Source organism: Ambystoma mexicanum, chromosome 10 (genome assembly GCF_040938575.1).
Source record: "Ambystoma mexicanum isolate Mex_15411 chromosome 10, UKY_AmexF1_1, whole genome shotgun sequence".
Lineage (NCBI taxonomy): Eukaryota > Metazoa > Chordata > Amphibia > Caudata > Ambystomatidae > Ambystoma > Ambystoma mexicanum.
The window spans coordinates 1,447,215,628-1,447,238,876 of NC_090932.1; the positions used below are offsets into that span (position 1 = coordinate 1,447,215,628).

Genomic DNA, 23,249 nt, shown 5'->3' on the forward strand with positions numbered 1-23,249 from the left:
TCAGGTCAATTGACTCCCAGAAAGCCTCCAGGAAAGCCATCAAAACTAGGCTCTTTGTATGACAGTGCACATGTACCACCTGTTTGTTTCTCTGGCAGTGCAAAGTTACTACCTGTATGTATCTCTCTTTATGTAACTAAGCAACCTCTACTAAGTAATCTTGTTGGGCCGCATTCTTGTAACCCTGAATTAAGCCTTCTTGCGCTCCTATTATAGCGCCTCGATGCCCGTGGGCTGTAGTGCACTCTGCAAATCCAAAAATAAAAAAATAGAATGTAGTTTTGCATGTTTAATAAAATGGGGCATAACGCATACAGTACATCAGTAATATCTTATTTTCACTTGACTCTTCTGCACTATCTATTGTAAAGTTATAATAAGTCCACTAAGAATACCACATGTGGTAATGCTAACTTCTGCATTGGGTATTCCTAGCAGAATTGCCAAAAAATGCCACCTAAGCCCTCAGTCTCTTTTGTAATGTTTTGGCAAAAATACCTTTGCGTCTGGGGTTACTCTCGCAATCCTTTATTCAAAGCATATCTTGAGATTCACAGTGTCTACTTTGCACGCTACTACACTCGGACAACATTTGCCATACTAGCAAAAAAATATTCTTTAAATGCAATGTGCACTAGTGCACTGTTTGCCATAGTACTAATAATATACCATTAGGGCAAACATTGCCCTGGTGCAAAAATTATGCATTGAAAGGATATGTTTTTTTCAGTCGGCAAAGTTTTGGTCTGTTGCTAATACCGTGGAAATATTGAGCTAGTACTGGTGTAAAGTGTCTATAATTAATCCTTTGGTGTCTGACCTTTGTTATTGCGTTTGCATGTAATTACGTTTGGGACCATGTACGGCACGATGCGATCACAGTGTGCAGGCTGGGAGGAGAAGGGGAGGAGTCGGAAGAGCGTAGGAGAATGAGACAAGCAGCATTTACACTATTAACTTTGATCTCCCTTTCTTTTGCAGCCACAGGTGTCTTCTACTGCATAATGCAGTTGCAATTAACGTATCTGCAAGCCAGGGCTTCAGCAGTCCGCTGTGTACCGCAGTGCATTTCTATGGACTTGGAGCATTCCTGGTCACATTTCTCACCGCCGCCATCATTATTCTGGTACGTTGTATTTTTCACACAAAAACCAGCCTGAACGTTGCCAACAGCACTGCTCTTCAGGTTCCCTGTCTGGCGGCTGCGCATTCCTCCTGGGGTTCATCCACCCTAGCACTTAGCCGAGGCTCCTCCCTGGCTCCCCTTGGCACCCCTTGGCACTTCCATCCCCCGGGCCCACCAGCACTTGCCTGTTCCTTCCCCCTGAAACCCACCCACCCCTAACTCCTGCACTTCTCTCCACTGCACTTGCACGTCCAAATGCCTAGTAGGGCCACAATTGCATTTACTGCTCTGGCCAATGTTGTTTACTCCCCTTGTTCCGCCCCCATTTTGCCTTGTGGTGCTTGGAAACACTATGCAGTTGTATAAGCGCCTAACAAATGCCCAATAAATACAAAATACAAATAATGAATGGGGGTATTCAGACACTTTAGGAAATGTGCAATATGTTGTGTTAATAATGACATGCCTAGAAGGGAATTGCAGTCAACTGTCCAGTGCTTAATTTGTGGGGTTTTTTGCCAGGTCTCAGCCCTGGCACTTATTTCTGAGCCCCGGCACTTATTGTCTCTGACTCAGTTTGATTATGAAGTAATCATAGCTAGAGCATTCATCAACCCCAATGGGCAGGTGCGAGCTGTAGTTTAACCCCAGATATATCGACACTGTGTGGAGCAGCTGTGGGTGGTGGCAGCAATGGTGGGAAACTGACTGCCCGCAGTGTGACAAGAGTGATAGAAAATATTTGGGCCCTGGCACTTATTTTCTTACACATTAAGCAGGAGTGATTTTTTAATAATTATGATATCACTTTTTATGTAGTGCAGGGTGCTGGACTCCTCCAACTTTTAAGTGCTGCAACAACGGGTGTCATTGTTATCATGTTTACGAAGGATGAAGTGTTGAGTCCTGCCAGTATTTGAACCCTTTTCTAGGTGTTGAACACAGATGTTCGAGGGGAGCACTCTATTTTTACGGCTGCTAAAGATTATTTAAAGGAATGGTTCGGTCAAAATTTTGTATTGCCCCTACGGGTTAGGTAAATACATTTCCGGTATAAAAGCGTCTAAAGAGTTACTTACATTATATTTGCAATTTCCATTGTGTCTCTGCGTAATGCAGTCCGTAAATCCCACTGTGCTCTTGACAACGATTTTTCGTATCCTGAACTAACATGAAACTCGGTCTAGTTTAAGAATTTTCTGCCTTATCGTCTCTTACGTTATTTCACCCCCTAAGTTCTTTCTGCATGGTCCCTGTCTCTCAAGGTCAAAAAACAATAGAACCTTATACTGCCAGTGCGAGTTGTGGGCCTCTTCAGGGTGCGTGCTGAAAATCAAAGCCGCTGACCTTCACTAGAAATGAGCATACATTCTTTCTTTGCTACATCCCGTAGTAAAGCCATCTGTGAGAACTTGAAGTTTCGAATCCCTCTATGTAGTGCGCCTCAATGTGCAAATGCGAACTGGCTTCTCTCCCATCTGCAACGGCTCGCTTGCCGCATTCTAAGGCCCCAATTTTGTCCTTGTTGTCTGCGAGCTTTGAAGCCCCAAAGAACCATAACTATTGAGACTTTTAATTTTTTGGGGAAGGTCAGGGAAAGTATAAAGTACCCGAGGAGTTGAGTTGAAAGTGAGATTTATTGTTTGTTTGTTTTATTATTTGCAATACGCAAGCCTCCCCTCGGTTAACAGTGCCCAGCATTTATAAGAGATTGCAAAAATTAGTTACATCAACAAAAATATATACATACACATATAGACAAGGTCAGCAATATGAGGTGAATAGAGAGAGAATTCAAAGATGACACCCAGGTAGTTCGGCACCCAGGATGTTGAAGGTAGGGTTTAGGGTTAGCGTACTTTGTATGCACACTGTACAATAAAATGTATTTACAAAAAGACAATCGTATTACAATTATATAAACCGGGATTTGTACTTCACAACCAGCTCTCCTTTGGGTGGACATGGCACAGTGGCAATGTTGGGTGGCAATGGATCAGTGCTCTGCACAGAAACGTTCAAAATTCCATATCTGTGCTTCTCTAATACAGCAACAATAAGGCTTTTGACAAAGTCGAACTCCATTTCCTCATAGACTGGTTTGATCACCCATTGCTTACTTCGTTTTGAAAAGGCCTTAGTGTAGCGAGGCATCCTTACATTACCCTTAGTCCTAGATTGTTCACGGCCGAGATTCTCGTTATGGGCCAAGACGGCAAGTAGAGTCCTATGTCTCATGCCCTGTATGCTGAAATGTAAGCGCTTTGGCCTGTACTTTAAGCACATATTGTGGAACACCTCCAAACCTCCCGTGTGACAGAAATCTGTCAGCCCCTCAAATCTCTTGATAGAGTTTTATCGAAAACAATCTTCTCAATGGCTTTGTGTGTCAGTGAAGATGGATTCAACTACTTCTTCTTCCGTGCCTCCACTGGGGATAAAGGGCCATGTTCACATTGGTGGAAATGTAGGTTTTCTGAACAGCGGTGCACGTTGGTACAGTGGTGCATCAGTGACCGCCATTTTTCAAGTAGTATTTCCACTGACCCTTCACAAGTTTTGGAGCTCCACCAAAGATGGTTGCTGATAGACTGGGACCACTCTGAAATACTTTCCAAACCTTTTTTTCCCTGCAGCCGAGATTTTCTTATTGATTGATTTAGCAAGATGCCATACGTCAAATTGATGTTTAATATGTGGGAACTGCTCTCTCATTGTCTTGGCAATTGAAATGTGTCTGTCCGTGGCTATTAGGTCGATGTGCATTCCCCTCGATTGTAGATATTCCACTGATTTTATAAATCCTAGTTTCTCCATGGCCACTGAGGATGTACATTGTGTTACCTGCACGACCATCAAACTCACAATTTTCTTACTATCCATGTCCTGAAAGTGGTAGGTGCAATACTTGGCAGAAAATCCAGGGCTGTCGCACTGTCCATCGCCAGCTAGCCTGAATCGTTTGCCTTCGAATGTACTTGCTAGAGACAATTGTTCAATTTTCCAAGCATCACTAATGGCCGGAAACAGATAATCATGTTGGCATTTGTAGTACTGCGTTTTTTAAATGAAATGGAGTCCCACAAACTGAAAGAAAGACTCTAACTTTCTAAAACTGGAGCCACTAAAAAGTGATGCAGCTGCACACAGTAGATTGCCTGCTGGCAGTTTCCCCAGCATCGGTTGTGCAGACCATGAGAACATATGATGTAATCTACAGGCGGCATGTATTGTGACGTTACTGCCTTGTTTTTGACGAGTCACATGAATCAATGGCTTCCCACATACTTTCCCTCTGACGGAATGCCCACATTTCAGCATACTTATAATATCCATCAAACAACTGTTGAATACTATGTATTTGCCCTCTTTCATTAGACTGTCATCCTGCGTCAAAGTTGTTTCAGCCTGTGACGTTGAGGACATATCACCACATTTGAAAGAAATATCGCTGCTATCAAGTTCTGATGCGTCGGTGAATGCTGCTGCTGGTTCATTCTCTGTCATTTCAACATCTGCTACCTCAACATTGATGGGAGAACACAACAATGTTAACAGCTTTTTTGGTGGCAATGTTTTGGCGGGTGTAGATTCTGTGAATTGATCTGCGACTTCTTCAGAGCTATCTTCAATACATCCAGTATCATGTTGTTGCGGCGGTGCGGTCGTACTGTAGCAATGGTCCAATACAACTTTGCAGGATTCTCCGGACACATTCATTTCATGTTCTGGCCATTGGTCATGAGCATCCCGAGTCTCAACATGCCGCGTCTGAATTAATAGTTCCTTCATAGTGTAAATGGTCTGGCAAGCAACATCTCTCATTCGCTTCACTGTCTGTGTATGTATAGTTCGTAGACCCATGGGTAACTAGAGGACAGATTGGAAAAGGGATGTTCAGTTTAAACACAAGGTAAAGTATAGTACAATTGACTGGAAAAAAACATAAAATAGTCCCAAGCACAAAAACATTTCTAAAGTTATGAACTGTTTGTAACTAACCTTATTTTTGTTTCTTTTCTTTGCAACTTTTTTGACTCGACCTTCAACATCTGCACGCTGTTGCCCTGATACCTATCCGCATGTCTCCCCTTCCTCTTGCGCTGCAACGACTACATTTTCTGTATCCGCATAGACAGCATGGAATGAGGCTCCATCGACTCCCTGAAACATAGTATTTTCATTACTGTGTATCAAAATATTGTTAGCATAAAATGCACGTGAGGACGAACACACATATACATCTCAATAGCCAAACACGATTTAAACATTGTGTGGAACAATCAAACGACAAGTATTCGAGCTCTGATGACCTAATTCGATGGAGCTGTCAGTATCCATACCTCTGGCTCTGCATGGACTGCCACGAATGATTGTATTGAAGAGGAGGTATCAGCAACTCCCTGAAACACAGTACTTGCGTTAGTATGGTTTTCAATATCGTAAACATAACACACACTTGGGGTGGACGGCACAGGTACATATAAAGAGATAACCACAAATGTTGCATTGTCTAAAAGAATCAAGGAATATTTAAAAATGATCAGATTTAATCGACTTATTTCTCCAATTTCTTTTCATCTGCATCATCTAAATGGGATCTTGTGATTGTAGTGGAAGCTCCATCATCTCCCTGAAACACAGTACTTGCGTTAATAGGGAAGAAAGTATAGCAAATGGAAGCACGTTATATGATCACGCTCGATGGAGCTGTCAGTATCCATACCTCATGCTGCTGAAGAATATCTAGGGCTGTTGTCAATGTGGTGCGCACTTCCGAAAGCTGTTGTGCCGATTCGTATCCGCATGGTCCCGCTTCCACGGGAATTACTTGAATGTCAGGCTCCACATCAAGTGCGTGGGTTGACGATTCAACAACTGCCTGAAACATAGTATTTGCATTAGTAAGGATTACAATATTGAAAACACAACACACGCTTGGGGTCGACCGCACAGGTATATATCAACGGCTAACCACAAATGAAACATGGTGTAGAACAATCAAACGACAAGTGTTCCAGTCCTGATGATCACGGTCAGTTGAGCTGTCAGTATCCATACCTCGGGCTGCTGAAGAACATCTAGGGCTGTTGTCAATGCGGTGGACGCTTCAGCATCTCCCTGAAAGACAGTACTTGCATTAGTATGGATAACACTAATTATAACTGCAAACAAACACCAGGTGACAATTGGTAAAATAATCACACGATACATACAAACTGTTACTTGACATGCATAAAACAAGTCTGTAGCGGAATAGCCAAGTATGATTACCTGATACGCGCTAGAAGTGGTTGAGAACTGCGAGCACGTGACGGAAGTAGAATGTTCTTGCTTCAGATTCAAGGGATAGTCAAGAAGTTGTAAAGGTAAATTATTGTTTGATAATGAAATGCCAATATTTAAAATTTCCAGGTAAGGAGACAGAATACTTGAGTAATGCGCAATATAGCACAGTTCCCTGTGCCCATATATAGATTTTGTTTGTGGGTTATGAAATCTAAAAATAATATATTGATAAATGTCATTATTCAAAAATCTATACACTCATATCAATGTCGAAAGTATTACAAATTGGAAACAACACCTGAAATATCAATGAATCCATTCGGCTACCTACACACTACCGCAAGGCCTAAAGCTAAAAACGGACACTTGACTCACCAGTGGCGGATTGTGGACGAATAGAGTGGGAATAGCGTTTGCGAGCAATTTTCATGTCGATCGCCGTTTATTCTTCTTTGTTACCCAAGATGTGGTTTACATGTTCGAGGGAAAGTGCAGGCTGCAGATGCGGTATCGATCACCCCTCTTGTCCTCAAAGACTTGTTGGACTCTACTTTCCAGCTCATCCAGTGGATATCCGCAATGTCTGACCCATTCTCTTATTCGATCAACAGTTTTCGGGAATACATGCATTGTAGTGCCTTCAGATTTAGCATGGGTCTTCGAAGGGCAACCGCTAATCGAACAGGCAGGCATTGTTGAAAATTCTGAAAAGTAAATATCAAGATTATTATAAAACCTTGATGAATAAAAATGTCATAAAAAAGTAAATGAACCATACCATGCTCAATGCAAGGTTTGTTTTGGTTGCCGGAACTATACCAGTTCATCATGTGCGGCTTAGTATTTGCATAAGTTACAGAAATGTTTTAAATTATGTGACTAAACTCTGAACATGTGACTCGTCCCTTGGATGTTCTGTCTTGCACGAAAAGGAACCATGCTTACATTATGGACTGGACCCCCGAAGGATGCAATTCGATGACAATTGACAAAGATGAAAATAAATAGATCTATTGATAGCATAACAATTGAAACTCAAGTCAATAGCAATGAGACCAATGACCATAGCTCTATTGGGTACTGTAATAGCAAATAGATTGAAATGTAAAAATGACCGAAATATGACTAGGATACATGGCCTTACCTTGACCAACAAACAGTTGGATTCAGCAGGCCGAGCAGTATGTTGCAGGAGAACAGGTAGATGGCCACAGGTAGCACACTGACGAGTTTGCTCGAAGCGGTCACAGATAGCACGGCGACGAGCAGATTAGCATAGATCTCAGTGCTTCTCAGGTAGAAGGTTCAGGAGTTGACTTGCAAAGCACAAAGATGTTCTCATGAGACATATCAAGTGGTTTATAAAGTATTAGAAACAGGGGTGTGTTTGTGAATGAATGACATGTGTATGTCGTGGTATTATGTTTATTGCAGGGGGCGGCCTGCCTCAGGGGAGGCCTGCCTGGAGACACGGGGTCTGAGGAGGCCATGTGAGCGATGGCCCCTGGGCGTGGGATACCTTTTGAAGTGTACATGCTGTTTGGCACCTTGGCCGTTTGCGCCCGTGACAGCCCCCCATGCCAGCGCTCATCCCCGGGTGCGAACCGCCTTTGATAGAGGGGGTGGGATGGATGGGCCTGGGGCGTGCAGATAAGGCACAGGAAGACTGCTGAATGGAGACACACTTATGTGGATTGCAGGGGGGCGGCCTGCCTCAGGGGAGGCCTGCCTGGAGACACGGGGTCTGAGGAGGCCATGTGAGCGATGGCCCCTGGGCGTGGGATACCTTTTGAAGTGTACATGCTGTTTGGCACCTTGGCCATTTGTGCCCGTGACAGCCCCCCATGCCAGCGCTCATCCCCGGGTGCAAACCGCCTTTGATAGAGGGGGTGGGATGGACGGGCCTGGGGCGTGCAGATAAGGCCCAGGAAGACTGCTGAATGGAGACACAATTATGTGGATTGCAGGGGGGAGGCCTGCCTCAGGGGAGGCCTGTCTGGAGACACCGGGTCTGAGGAGGCCATGTGAGCGATGGCCCCTGGGTGTGGGATACCTTTTGAAGTGTACATGCTGTTTGGCACCTTGGCCGTTTGCGCCCGTGACAGCTCCCCATGCCAGCGCTCATCCCCGGGTGCGAACCGCCTTTGATAGAGGGGGTGGGATGGATGGGCCTGGGGCGTGCAGATAGGGCACAGGAAGACTGCTGAATGGAGACACACTTATGTGGATTGCAGGGGGGCGGCCTGCCTCAGGGGAGGCCTGCCTGGAGACACGGGGTCTGAGGAGGCCATGTGAGCAATGGCCCCTGGGCGTGGGATACCTTTTGAAGTGTACATGCTGTTTGGCACCTTGGCCGTTTGTGCCCGTGACAGCCCCCCATGCCAGCGCTTATCCCCGGGTGCGAACCGCCTTTGATAGAGGGGGTGGGATGGATGGGCCTGGGGCGTGCAGATAAGGCCCAGGAAGACTGCTGAATGGAGACACAGTTATGTGGATTGCAGGGGGGCGGCCTGCCTCAGGGGAGGCCTGTCTGGAGACACGGGGTCTGAGGAGGCCATGTGAGCGATGGCCCCTGGGCGTGGGATACTTTTTGAAGTGTACATGCGGTTTGGCACCTTGGCCGTTTGCGCCCGTGACAGCCCCCCATGCCAGCGCTCATCCCCGGGTGCGAACCGCCTTTGATAGAGGGGGTGGGATGGATGGGCCTGGGGGGTGCAGATAAGGCACAGGAAGACTGCTGAATGGAGACACACTTATGTGGATTGCAGGGGGGCGGCCTGCCTTAGGGGAGGCCTGCCTGGAGACACGGGGTCTGAGGAGGCCATGTGAGCGATGGCCCCTGGGCGTGGGATACCTTTTGCAGTGTACATGCTGTTTGGCACCTTGCCCGTTTGCGCCCGTCCCTTGCCCTTATGTGATGTTAATTTTGCATGACATTCGCGTAGATGGGAACACTGAGAAGGACACGGGGCAACCATTTTTGTACCCCCTTTCCATTCCATTTTGGTGACCAGGACTCACTGCGATAGTACAGCACGCAGAGCACATGGCCCACAGCCTGGTACCCACTCTGACTGGAAAACTCCAGAGGTATTTGCAACAGCTAATAAATGTAACACATCACTCTCTGAGATCACGGTCCTGCATGTGAACCGGCCTGAACCAAGCACATGGCTCGTTCATCTCCACAAACGTGTCCTTGCCCACGCACCCTCACCAGTGGAAAGTTACTGCCATTCTGACCCTGTGTCCCTGCAAGGTATTCTCTTCATGTGCCAGACCACTGACCATGCCATGATGCCCACCTAGCAGATCCCCAACTAACATTAGACCCCTACTGCAGTATATCGTTGCCTATCAATAACAAATGCCACATATCGGAGATTCTTGTGAGCACAGACCAACACTTCAAAAAGTGTATTATAGTGGTCAAGACCCTTGACCTAAGGCCTGTATAATCCAATGTTAATTGATAGTATTGATATATGTGTGACTTTTATAGAGACATAACTGACTGAAAGACTTTCAACAAGTGTTATTTAGTGCATGCATTATTGAAAATACATAATGTTAGCTTAGATAGTGACCACCCCGCTTCACAGCAACCTGAACTTCACCCATTCCGAGCACAGGTGTCTGACGTCCATCCTTGAATGGAGACACACTTGATTGATTTAAAAAATCGAAACAACCATTGTTAAAATATATGTGGTGTTTTATTTTGTAGCTTATTTTGATGACACAAAAATACAAAACTTTACACATTGTACAGTTCAGGTTGCAGCACAGCGAGAGAAAATCCCCTGTACTGACCGCTGTCACTCGGGAACGTTTCTCTTATGGCACGAACGGCACAGGCGGGTATCACTCTTCGAACGCGCTGTCCAAGCCTCCTGTGAAGCCACCATGTAAAGGAACGATAGGCCACCAGCCTGTACCACCTGTGAAAAGGAATGAAACAAACTGTTTTTAAATGACCAAGATAAGTTTAATGAACAATTCTTGTAACTAATGGCATTCTGCTCGGACAAATGCTATCTAGACACTGCACACTATTGAATGACTTTCATGCGTTACAATGATATGTATATGTAATTTTGGATATAGTAGAAAACCATGAAATAGGAGTGGCATGACAAGCTGAGTATACTTACTCGTTACTCGGATTACGGGGACGAACAGTTGCGCGAAGTTCGTGCATAAGCACCATCATTATCCCCAACACGGACCGTGTGAGGCAGGCTGCCCTGAAGTCTGGTAGCTCGGTGATGCATTGCGGTCGTGGCTCGCCTTCCGAAATGTAGGCCACGCATCCCGAGTTTTCACAGCAGCAGCAGTTCTCGTCCTCGGTTGGCATTAGCTCGCACCGATTGCATGTGCACCAGGTGGAAACAACGTCCATGTGACTAGGTCCAGGCTCTCCAGCTGTTGACTCGTCCTCCCAACTGCCATCCAAAGACCCATCGTTTTCGCGTGTTTCCCTTTCCAGTAGTTCCTCCACGGTATACTCGGGCTCGTACATGTAGGGCATTATTGTATCCATTGTGTGTTACACAAACTAAAATAATTGATAGCGGTGGTACTGGTATCTGTTCACACGGGCTACAAGCAACGAAGGTAGCTGACCAGAGCACAGAAACGAGTCACAGAATACTCAAAGTAACACAGAGAGAGGAATGGAATCGAAAATCTGCTGCTGTGCGTTGTGAAACGGTCTGTTTATACTTATTGAGGAAAGAGGCGTCCTGCCATTTCCATGGCGACACGTCATTAGCTGAAGCGCAGCGAATGTTGACACGAGACGTGCTTTGGCGTTGTGAAATGGGCGGTACGCGTCTGCTGATGACAGGCTATGGGGCAGGGGATATGATTTAGTGCCGCAAAAGCAGGTCAGCCAGGGCGATGGGGGAAATGATAGGATTATCACAAAATGGCAGCTCCCTGGTGCCTGTTTTCACGTGCGTTTAATGGACGAAAACTCGGGTAAGGTCCATAGGACATTTTTCTAAAATCGAGCGACTTAGGCTTAAAAACACATAGCCGACCCGTAGCCGTAGGGGCAATAAAAAATTTTGACCAAACCATACCTTTAAAATATACCTACATTGCCCAGATGAACCACTCACATTAGAGTTCTCTAAAGTATGTTCCTCATATACTGTTTTTGTTAAAGCGGCCTGCAGGTTTTCCGAATCAGGAAAAGGAATGTTAAGTTAACACAGAAAATGACCATCTGCAGAGGCCTCAAAGGAAATCCTATGGCTTGTGTCGGTGTCCAGACATTTGGTCGACTGAAAACTGGTCGAAAGACATTTGGTCGACGCAATTTGGTCGAAAACCAAATGGTCGAATTTTTTTTTTAATTATATATATATTTTTGGGGTTTTCGTTTTTTAAAAAAAGGGTTTTTAGAAAAAAAAGGGGTGAAAATAAAAAAATTAAAAAATTCGACCATTTGGTTTTCGACCAAATTGGTTCGACCATTTGTCCAGTCGACCAATTATTTTCGACCAAATGTCTGGTAACCGCTTGTGTCTCGGCCATAAGGATTTGTGTGGCATATGATCCATCTAGGAATCATTCCAGGGAAGAAACTCTAGTCCTTTGCATTGGTTCCCTGCAATGGCCTGAGCCCATCTGCAGTCAATTGGCACAATGTGGGTGAGGTTGTAGAGGAGCACTTGGAAAAGACAAGCATATGGACAGTTTGACGACAATAATACGCGCCAAAGATATGAGAAATGCAAGCCTCATTTATTGGAGCTTTCAATGTTCATCTATCCTTTTCCCTCTGTGCACATAGCAATGTCCACGAGCTCTAGGTCAGGACAGCAGCAAGAGCCAGAATTCAACATGGTCTTAGGAAAGGTGATTCTTTGGCAAATTGCGCTAACAAGTCACTAGCCATATACCCTAAGCCGTAATGGTGCCTGTAGATTTCTTGGTTGTGTTTCGGGAAGTCTTTGTGGAGAGCAGTCGTCGATCTATAACATTGCAGTAGGTTGTTTTTGCATGTGACCGATCCTTGCCTGCAGGCCCTTTTTTCAGAGGTTGGGCCTCATTACGAGTATGGCTGTAGCTGTGCCTGTAGTACAGGCACGGCTGCCGCGGGTATTGATTTTTATCTGGCGTCCAGAAAAGGGCAATTACTGGGTCATTATGACCTTGGCGGACCCAGTAATTGCCCTTTTCTGGGTGCCGGAAAAAATGATTCCCCATTCCCATTTGAGCCCCGTAGTGAGGGTGGTAGCAACGGTACCATTATTAACGGTACTGTTGCCACCATCAAGTTCTGCTTGCGGGTGCCAGTATGGCCACCCGCTAAAACCTGGTGGCTGCAAGGGCATCTGCTAACAGAACTCATAATATGGTGGTACAGTTCCAACGGTGCCGGTAGCGATACCGGCGCGATTGTTGCCTTACCGCCATACTCGTAATGAGGCCCGTTGTCTTGAAGAGGTTATCAAATTAAAAAAAAACATCAAGAAGATTATAAAAAATAAACCACCTGCCTCGATTCAGGCAGCCTTGCTATCTCAGGGACGACCCTGAATGACTCCATACCACTGTTTCTGCCATTCGCAGTCCCTGTTTGAATCAGTTCACTCCACAGCCTCCGTGCTCCCTTCTTTTCCTCACCCCTTTTCGTGCACTGTGTTCCTGGCCCGCGGCGCTTTAGCCTTTACAGAGAAATACCGGAGCCAGTGTTTTCTGGCGACTTTGAAGAGGTACAACATGCTGTGTTTCGTAGTTGCTACCTCGCTTTCGCTGTGGTTTATTCGGAAAGTTTAGTCTCACCTAAATGAGTAGTCTTAAAAATATCCACCATCGCAGTAATTAATGCATTGATCCCAAAAGGTTAGAAAATGGCCTTCCCATAGATATTTTAAACAATAGCTTGCCTTAAAAATTCAGAGTCAAGCTTTTTATGATTTTTGATATAAGTAAACAAGCAAAACAAGTTAATTTAATCAGGCTTGGAGAAAAAACATATTACTGAAATCTGACAGCTCACAAAGATGTTGCTCCTTTCATTAAGGTGCAACATGCTCCTCAATTAGATTTCCTGACCGAACAAGGGAAAGTCTAATCCTCCCAGGACATTTCTAATAAGGGATTGCTCCCAAGAATTATTCCTTCTGTTTGCTGCAAAAAGACATGGGGCCTCATTACGAATGTGGCGGTACAGTGACAACGACGCTGGTAGTGCTACCGGCACCGTTGTTACCGTACCGCCACATTACAAGTTCTGCTTGCGGGTGCCGCTCTGCACGCGTGGTCTGACCAGGCGTGCAGAGCGGCACCCGCGAGCAGAACTCGTGATTGAACCAGCACCATTATCAACAGTGCCGGTGCAACTATGATCCCCACCCCAATTCTGCCAGATGGGCCCTATGCCCTATGCTCTGTGGGCAGAATGGGGATCGGGAGCCCGCCTACACCGGCACCCGCTAATGGGCAATTATCGGCCCATTCAACTCGTAATGGGCCGGTAATGGCCCATTTGAGGGTCCGGTGGCGTTAGCAAGTTCGGCAGTAGCCGTGCTCGTAATACGGGCACGGCTACTGCCGAACTCGTAATGAGGCGCATGATATCGGAGCTAAGTGCTCCCATATTTCAAAGGTGTGACATTTGTACCAGGGATACAAAACATGTGATCCTGTCTGCTTACTTACAGTCGGCATCAGAGGGCTGAGATGACACTTGGGTTACATAGTGTGGTTGATGCTTTTGCTGGGGCACCAGAGGTTACAGAAATTCCCCAGCTTGCAGGTTATCAATATTACAAAAAACACAAAACAAGTGCAGTAACCAGGGCCAAGGCAGGCAAATGCAAGTTTATCAGCTAATGGTTGAATGTGGCCGTGGAGTGGAAGTGCTAATCATAAGGTCTAACTGCAGCAGAGTCAAATATAGGAGTCATCTGGGGGAGGGGAGGTAATCTGATTCATGTTTGCCGTGATACACGAATTAGATATTGTGTTCATGGAGCCAGGTTTTCACATTCCTTTCGAACCTCTTAAAGGTATGTTCTGTTTACAGGTTTGTGGGGAGGTTAATACCGCAAGGGGTCTCCCAGCAGGGTCAGCACTGCACAACACCTTTGTTGGAAAGACATTAGAATGTGAAAAAGAAAGAAATTATAATTGGTTATTTATAAGGTGCTTAATACCCATAGGTTTCTAAGCGCAGACCCAGGGACTGAACCTTTGTTGCTCTGCGTCGTCTTGCTTCCAAGACGAGCGCATTGCCCATGAGCTATCCTCCCGAGACAATGTGTACCACTGAGGATCTGGTTTTGCCACTTCCAATTTCATACAAAAGGAAGGTATTGCCCTTTTTCGGGCCCCTCTGCCCACTTTTACTACAAACAAAGAAGGGAAAGATGCTGACCGGAAACTGGCTCCTGCAGGTGGCAGGGAGGAAACTAGAGCTATAGCAAAGCTGGACCACACTGGTGTAAGCTCAGGGATATTTACTGGCAAATAAACTGACATCAACATGACCAACCAAAGAGTCACATCGAAGCTACAACCCTGAATCTGCACAAGCTGCTTACACACAACATATTCCAATGATGAGAGAAAACCATGCACAACGGCTCCACCACCAAAGATTGTGAAGGCACTAAAAATAAAATGCTGCTATCATAGATCGGGTAATCACATAGTTGTCATACATCTAAGCAAACATTTCTGTTTTATTTCTGTAAACATATAGCCTAACAAGCCCAGCCTATAGTGAGGTGACAAATGCCATCCTCATCGATTAGTCACACTATGAGGGTTTGCAATGTCCTAGGTGACCCCCTGGAACTTCTCTACTTAAGCGCCGCATTGATCCTGATGTCCTCGGGTGCCATGCTGTTCCCAACATGTCATGGTGCCCTCAAGAGAGCTGCTGTTCCCGACATTCTCAAATCACATTGCTGTTTTTGATTACCCAAGATGCTTTGCTGGTGATTGTGCCCCCAAGAGCCCTGCTGCTCCTGATGAACCAAAGCGCTTTGCTTTTCCAGATCCATAGGCAGGACATTATCTTGACTTTGATCTCGAATAAGCAACAGGGACCGAAATTGAGATTGGATAAGCAGGAGCTGAAACCAGCTCCTGGGTATCCAGCATTAACCAGTGACCAGGAACTACCAATGGAGTGCCAGGAGCTAGCACATAGCACTCCGCAGATCTAACTGTCTCATAAGATGCAAGCTTATCATTCTGTTCCTTATTTCTGACCCATCATGCTTTAAATGGCGTATATATGTGTCCTAATGTTTAGTTACAGTGTGCCCCCAATAAACAGAGTTGAATTCATATAGGTGTGTCTGTTCGGCCTCTGCCGGAGGTGACTCCTGGTAGCGGTTGGTGTCAAGCTAACCAGCCTCTCCTAGGCTACAAGCAGGAACTAAATAGCACCCATCTCCCCAAAATTTCAAACCCGGGAACAATGCACCCAGAGGGCGTCATTTTTCAAAAAATGGTAACTGCATGAAGGAGACGGTCAATTTTAGCACTTATTGCCTTTACATTTTTACTATTACAATCCGTTTTATGAAAATGTAAATGCTGTCTGTAAATAACAAATTTCAGGTGGCACTTAGAACACATTCCTATTGAATCTGCCTGCTTTCAGTAAGTTCTCAATGCAGGCAAATTTCACTGGAATCCATTTGTGTTACATCTGCATGGCGATCTCATGCAGGTGTACAACTAAGAGGTTCTGAGGCGGAGCAGCAAGGGCGAGGAGGAAACAAATCAGGGACGTTGTTTGGGGTTGCCAGGGGGTCGCACCCACGACCCCTGTGTTCTCCCTACCTACCCCTGTAAAAAAGAAGAAAAAAGAAAAAAGTTGTATTTATTTTTTTACTGAAGCTCCTGGTGTAGCAGGGACCACTCAGCCCCTGCAGTGCGGGTGCCCCACCACACCAGGTCTGGGGTGCCCCGGTGCAGTCCTCAACCATCAGGGTGAAGGCTGGACCGGGGTTTGCAGCGCAAGAAGGAAGCCTCAGTAGGGGTTGGAGCTGACCGTGACATGCTGCATGTTTGACATGCCACGTTCAGCTACAACCCCTTCTCCTCCGGCTTCCTGGTGGCTCGTATACAGGAACCAGGAAGCTCTCCCATCTTCCTGGTTCCTGTTTGTGAGCAGCACGGAGAAGCCGAGGGTAGCCTGGAGTGACGGACCAAAGCTGGAAAAGCAGGTAAAACAGCTTTTTTTAAAATGTGAAGTGTATTTTGCATGTCTGAAGTGCGTGTCAGATGTATGTATGTGCAAGATAAGTAGTATTACCTAGCTAGACTGACATTTTGGTGTAGCAGCCTGTATATTCTTACCGTAGCATGACTTTTTATTAACTGAGCATCAATGATGAAGCAAGGATGATATGTGTTCTTATGTTTTATTATTGTGACATGTCACTTTTAATAGCCAAACCAATGGGAGTATATTATTACATAGGAGTACCGGCATATATTGGTAGAGACAGCTTTGTGCCTAGTGCCAGCAATGATACTATAAAAAACATCTCAGAGCGAACGTGAGTATGTTCCTATATGCGAATACTGGCATATGTTGGTGGAGTCAGCATGGAAATGTATGGGCACCGCCAGCATGAAAATGTTTTCTATACTGACATATATTGCAGGGCCCGGCATGACAATGCATTGGGAAATGCACTTGTGCACATTTGGTGACTTGCATCTACTGTACTATTTTTCCATGAGTTACCCTACAAAACTGATTGCAAACTGGCCTTCTACCCACATTTTCACAGAAAGTGTGCAGCGTAATGCACCATTTTAATCCATCGGAGGGGGAAGAATCTTCCTGACTCTATGCCGAATACGTTTTCGTTAGTTCGAGCCCCTCACTGTGCTCGGTCACAATCGCATATTTGTGACAAATATTTACACCCTCCAATAAAACAACTCACCATCCACCACTTATTTTGGGACCAGGCACCGCCCCTTCCTTCTATGTTAGGGGAAACATTTAAGCTTTGATTAAAAAACATATTTACTTCTTTCACTTGGAGTAGTGCATGTCCCTGCAGTGGCATAATCATCATGGGCATTGCGTACACGTGATGGCCCAGGCCGGCCCAGGATGTGGCATTCCCTCAGCCTTGTTAAGGAGCTTGTGGGGGCGGGGGGGCTCAGCATGGCTCGCAGGGGGGCCTCAAATATTGTGCTACACCACTGATTGGGCTCTGCTCACCTGGAACGAATTCAAGTGTGATGTGAATGCTTGAGAGGGGCTGCGAACCAGGACCCTGCTCTAGTGCAACACTGTTTAAGAAAATGAGCGTTGGACACAGAATCTCAGAAGTGAGAGAGCCATGGAATGCCTCGCCCCTCCCCACTCAAACTCCTTCTTGGAAAGGGCTTTGTGCAAGCTTCATTCACAGGCCGGTTCGGGGGGTGGGTGTCATTGAATAATGCACCTCGCACATAGAGCTCTGAAAAATGTAGATGCATTGCGCCCCACTCTTGAGGGAAGTGCAGCCTTCCCTCCCCACACCTCACACCGTTAAAAAAGATTGAAGAAGAGTCATCCATCAATGACTAGGAGATTAAGGTGGTATGTTCGGCTCTGGGTTGTTGGGGGCACCATGTGGTTGCTTATCAGATAACTTAAAGATAAATGCCAGTGGAGACAGATGGCCTCAGCTTACACCCGCACAATAGGTTTCTTATATCGTAGTGGTAGCTGACTCATAGATACATTTATAACCAGGGAATTTTGTTGATACTAAATCCTGGTCAATGATCTAATTCTCAGGCCTTGCTCATGCAGCATTTTGCGCTTGGTTAAATAAACAGCGCCTCCCCAGGTCAGTGCTTCTTTGGCTTGTTTAACACATTAATGCCACAGATAACAAGCACTTCTGTGTTCATTGAGCTATAGATGTTTCATACACTAGCTGTAGCCTGCGTTAGAGATTTCGGTTACCCTGTTACAAGTACTGCATTGTGTATGTTTTACACATAGGATCCATGTCGAATCTGGAAAATGGCATTCCACAAATGTGTGACCGTGAACAAATCTTGCCTCCCTCTGTGCCTTGGTTCTTGTATCTGGCTGAAATGAGAGCGCCTGGAAACACGAGTGTTAGACGCCTCTGGAGGTTGTGTCCCATCACTTCACGTAATGTCACTTGGGGGGTGGGGTCAAATGTCATCACTTCCTGTGATGTCATCGGAGGTCAAAGGCTGTGTGATGTCACTTCCACTACCCCTAGCATTTTGATGAAATGACGTCCATGAAACAAATTCCTCGCCTTGTCTCCCACTCAAAACATTTTCAAATTGGCCTAGAGTGGTAAACCAAGGCATAAGCGCCGTTGTTTTGCTCCTGAGTTTATCATTCTGGGCCATGGAAAATGACCCACAAAGTGTGATGTAGCCACCAGAACCTAACGCCACATGCTGCTGCTGATAACATGTGTTTTCATTTTTGGTTTGTGTGAGGACAACCTGACCAACGTTTGCACCATGCCTAGAAGAGAGCACATTGTTGGTGCTATTTGCCTCCTATTTCTGTTGTCATCTCTTTGTTGTTGCAATATTTAGCTAATTGCACAGGTGGCTAATGGTCCCTTGCTCTATCAATGTTGGTACTGATGTAGACGCTGATGCTAAATTCACTGCTCAATATTAAGAACCCACCTTTAAATAGGCGACTATGTCCATTGGTGATTCTTTGGCTTAATGCCATTTGTTTCCCTTGCTCCACCCTCTGAATGACCTCCTTAGACTGTTTGTCATTCCATCTGGAGCAATACGTGCAGGCGAGTGGGAACATAATTAAACTACGTTGATGTAGGTGGTGCCGATCTTTATCATGTTAGATGAAGTCAGAAAAGCCCATTTGTAGGTGTGCTGCCAGTTGTTTGACCCTGACGTCTGGCTGTAAACTTTGTCATTTCCTTAATCAACGATGTTGCTGCGTTTGAGTACTCAAGAAATGTCAGAACGACCTGCAGCAAAAGCGTGCTTCGCTGAACCCTTGCGACACCAGTCTGATTGCTCCTTTTCGCCCTTAGGTCCTCCTATCCAGAGCCTGTGCTATGCACCGGAAGTACGTGCAGACCAGTGGCACTTCCGACGACCACCGCTCCATTCTGATCAGCGTGGCGGAACGCAGAGCCGCCATGTACCCGTGCGTCTTCTTCTATTGCTGGGCGCCAGGTCAGTCCATCAGACTCACTGCAAGCAGTTTACTAATCCTCGAGTCATTCCAACCCTAGCCCCCCGGCCAGCAGCTCGGTGGGGGTCGTGGTTTACTGAAGCGTGCCTTCTGAGGTGACACAGGTAACACGTCAGTGAGGGGAAGGGCCTGGGAGCCCCTACAGCAAGGCATGTGTCATTATTAAGCGTGCTGAAAAAAGGGTGTTTATCATATAGTGTCGCGGGAGCGGTACTATAGTTAAGGGTCCTTAGTACTTAATATAGTGAAATAGGAACATTTAACCTTGTCCACGTGTGTTCACCAAATGGATCAGAAATCAGATGTGGCAGTTCCACACATGCACGCTACATTTTGTGAACTTACTTGGATGGTTTCATGTAAAAAAGCATGTTCAAAATAGATGTTTTTTGGCATTTGGCTTTTCATGGACCCAAAAAATAGGCTTTTGGGGTGCATATCTTTAACTTGCCTGCTTCAAGTTTCGAGGTTTGCGGCATACACCTAGCCCTTGCCTGCAACTAGTGCACGTCGCAAACAGCCACGCTGAAGATAATCACGTTTGTATATCCCAAAATGGTATTATAAGTTTGAACCCTCCCAGTGGGTCCAGAATGGAAGGACTTATGCGTGTTTGGGGATTTTGAATACAGATTTAAGCTCACACCATGGGCACCAACAGCATAATGCTGAGAACACAAGCATGCACATACAGTGTGCACACACAGTATGTGTGGGATGCAAGGAAGAACACTGCACACAGGCAGCACACTCAGGAAATATTCTCAGATGCATGCATACCCCCAAATGAACCACAAACACGCACACACACACAACAAATGTCTGTGCGCTTGCCCATGTGCACGCACACACATACTGACGCATACAACCCCCCACACGGAATACATGTAGACGCATGGGGCCCGATTCATGGAATATTTGCCCGGTTCAAAGTGAATTTGCACTGCTGAAAAGTGGCTTTGCACTATTGACACAAACCCTTATTCATGGAACTGAACTGCAAAAAGGACTATGCGCTGACTTTGCCGGGACTTTGCACTGCAAAAATACACTTTGCACAGTTCCATGAATTGGGGTTTGTGTCGGCAGTGCAAAGTCACTTTTCAGCAGTGCAAAGTCACGTTGAACCGGGCAATAGTCCATGAATCGGGCCCCATGTAATAAATGCACTTGGAATGCAGCAAAGCAGAATATGCACATACAGTGTGGGTCGCATGCAAGTAAGCACCGACAATAGATTGGGAATCTGTATATTCAGGATTCATTTGCTATGAATGGCTGAAAGAAGGACATTGTACAGCAAGGTGCCTCAGTGTGCCTGGCCAATAGGGAGACATTTGCAAGATGACCTTCCTCACGATAGCAAAGCTAAACCCTATGCCATTCTCCTTACAGCGGTCATCCTTGGAATAGTGAAGCTGTTTTACTTCGAAGAGCACACCACATTCTATATGATCTTATACGTCCTGCAGGTAAATTCATGGCAATTATTGCATGCCCTTTTCCCTATGTGTTTAGTCACCTGCGTGTTTGATGTTGTCCACCTGTGTAACTCTACTAGAAATGATAGGCACATGTATTGTTATGTTTCCTACCCTTTCCATTTCCATGCTAGGTTTCGTCCAACATTCCTTGCAATGTACACATGTGTTTGTTAGAATTCCAAACCTCTGTGGCCGTCCAGAGGCTTATGTGAGTGTAGAAATGATGAGAGTGCAGGGCATGTCTACAGCCTTTCTCTTTCACAACTTAGCTCCAGAAGACCGCGTATTCAGTGAGATAGATTGATTGTAAAATTTTGGGTTAAATGGGATATATTGTTGTTGTGAATGAAAGATGATATGAATTTGTAAATATGAGTTTTATAAGTGAATATGAATGACTTAATTGTAAAGTTCTTGATAGAATTTTATACAATAAATAAATTAAAAAAAACGTTGTGCCATTAGCATCATGCATAAACAGAGCAATCCATACCCAGTGCCCATTATAGGAGAGACTAATCTATACTCAGGCATCTGTGCAGGGAGCCCAATCCTTACTCGGATATAGAGAGAAAAATCATACTCAGGACCCGGAACTGGACAGGCCAGCCAATTCTGAGTGCCCTGAGTAGAGAAAGCAGTCCATTCTCAGTGGCATGCGTGGACAGACCAATCTGTAATTAGGATCCCACCTGGCAAGACCAATCTTTACTCCGTGCCATATGTAGAGAGACCATCCCACACTCAGTTCCCTGCATAGACACCAATCTATATGCAGAGCCCTCTAGATACAGACCAGTCCATACTTTGGGCCTTGCCACTGAGAACTTTCACCCTCGCATAGCATTGTTCCTGAAACAAGGTGTTTGCATCTCCTGTCCATCTTCTGGGGTTCAGAGATTTCTTGCTGGGAAGTAGGATTTGAACTACTCCTGACAATAGTTGGGGGAAGGGATATCTTGTTTTAGTTTTATTGCTTTTACAGATTTCCATTTCAGTGTCAAGTCATCCTTCGGCCAAGTTACTTTCTTCAAAATGGAAGTTGAATTGCATCATTTTAATCTATCTACTTGTTATAGGTCTTATTTTGTAGATCAAACATCAGTTTTGGGTGGTGTATGAAGTAAAGGATATTTCCATAATGCATTTGTGCTCTTACCTGTACTTTGAGTGGACCTTTTATTTGTCATGTACCTACATTTCCAGTAGGCTCCAGGTGGACTTATGTGGTCATGGCTTGTGTGGCTGATCGGGCATACTTGGTTTTCCATGTTGAACTCAGAGTTGAATTTTACTGCTAGAGTCTTAGCCTTTGCTTGATAAGTGATTGGGTAATGGCTAGAACTATGGGGAATATTCACATTTGTATTTCGTTGAGATGTTCTTCGAGTCTTACCATAAGAGTTTGGTATTGCTGCTGGTGAGATTCGGCCATTTGACGTCTACCCAGTGTGTGTGAAAATATCGCTTAAAAAAACACTGTGAATCCGAAAATACCTAATTGTTTTTTCTTTTACCCCATTTCGCTGCATATATATGCAAGGAATAACCCTGCAGTCTCCCCATACCCCCTGTATGTTCCCCCACATTTATTATCAACTGAATCCATCCCCCCACATATATATAATAGACCATCATTGCGAATCTGAAAATGTTGAATGTTTAAAGCCCCATTTCACTGTATATATATATTTATACAGTGAAATGGGGCTTTAAACATTCAACATTTTCAGATTCGCAATGATGGTCTACGATGTTTTGTAGTAATACGGTGTGAAGTGGCTATTGACCATCTTTGGGTGCCCCGAGGGATTTCCTGTAATGCTGAAAAGCGGTTTCTGTCAATTGCCCATGATTTGAAACTAACCCCGATGTTGGCCCCAAGATCTTGTAGAGGCAGTGACTTCATACACAGTTTGCATATTATGACTGGTATATACCCGTAGAATTCTGCACCCTATGATAGTGTAAAGGAAGTTTAAGTCTATCAGCCTAAATTGCAAGAACCAGGGAATGGGGAACAAGCACCGTATGGTTGAATTTCATTTGAATTTGTTCAGAAAGATTTGTCGAACATTATGTAAAATGCCACGGGCAAATCCACTGGGTGTAGTAAGGATGTACCTCTCCGTCTTGAGCC

The 23,249-nt window shown here is 45.2% G+C and overlaps 1 protein-coding gene across 1 annotated transcript in view; it reads left to right on the forward strand.

Annotated features, from left to right (window-relative positions):
- The window catches only part of TMEM116 (transmembrane protein 116), a 378,731-nt gene that overhangs the window by 351,723 nt on the left and 3,759 nt on the right, over positions 1 to 23,249 (forward strand). The window contains exons 8-10 of the mRNA XM_069619504.1: positions 982 to 1,126; positions 19,462 to 19,606; positions 21,021 to 21,097. Of these exons, the coding sequence (XP_069475605.1) occupies positions 982 to 1,126; positions 19,462 to 19,606; positions 21,021 to 21,097 (367 nt within the window). The remainder of the gene's footprint in view (positions 1 to 981; positions 1,127 to 19,461; positions 19,607 to 21,020; positions 21,098 to 23,249) is intronic.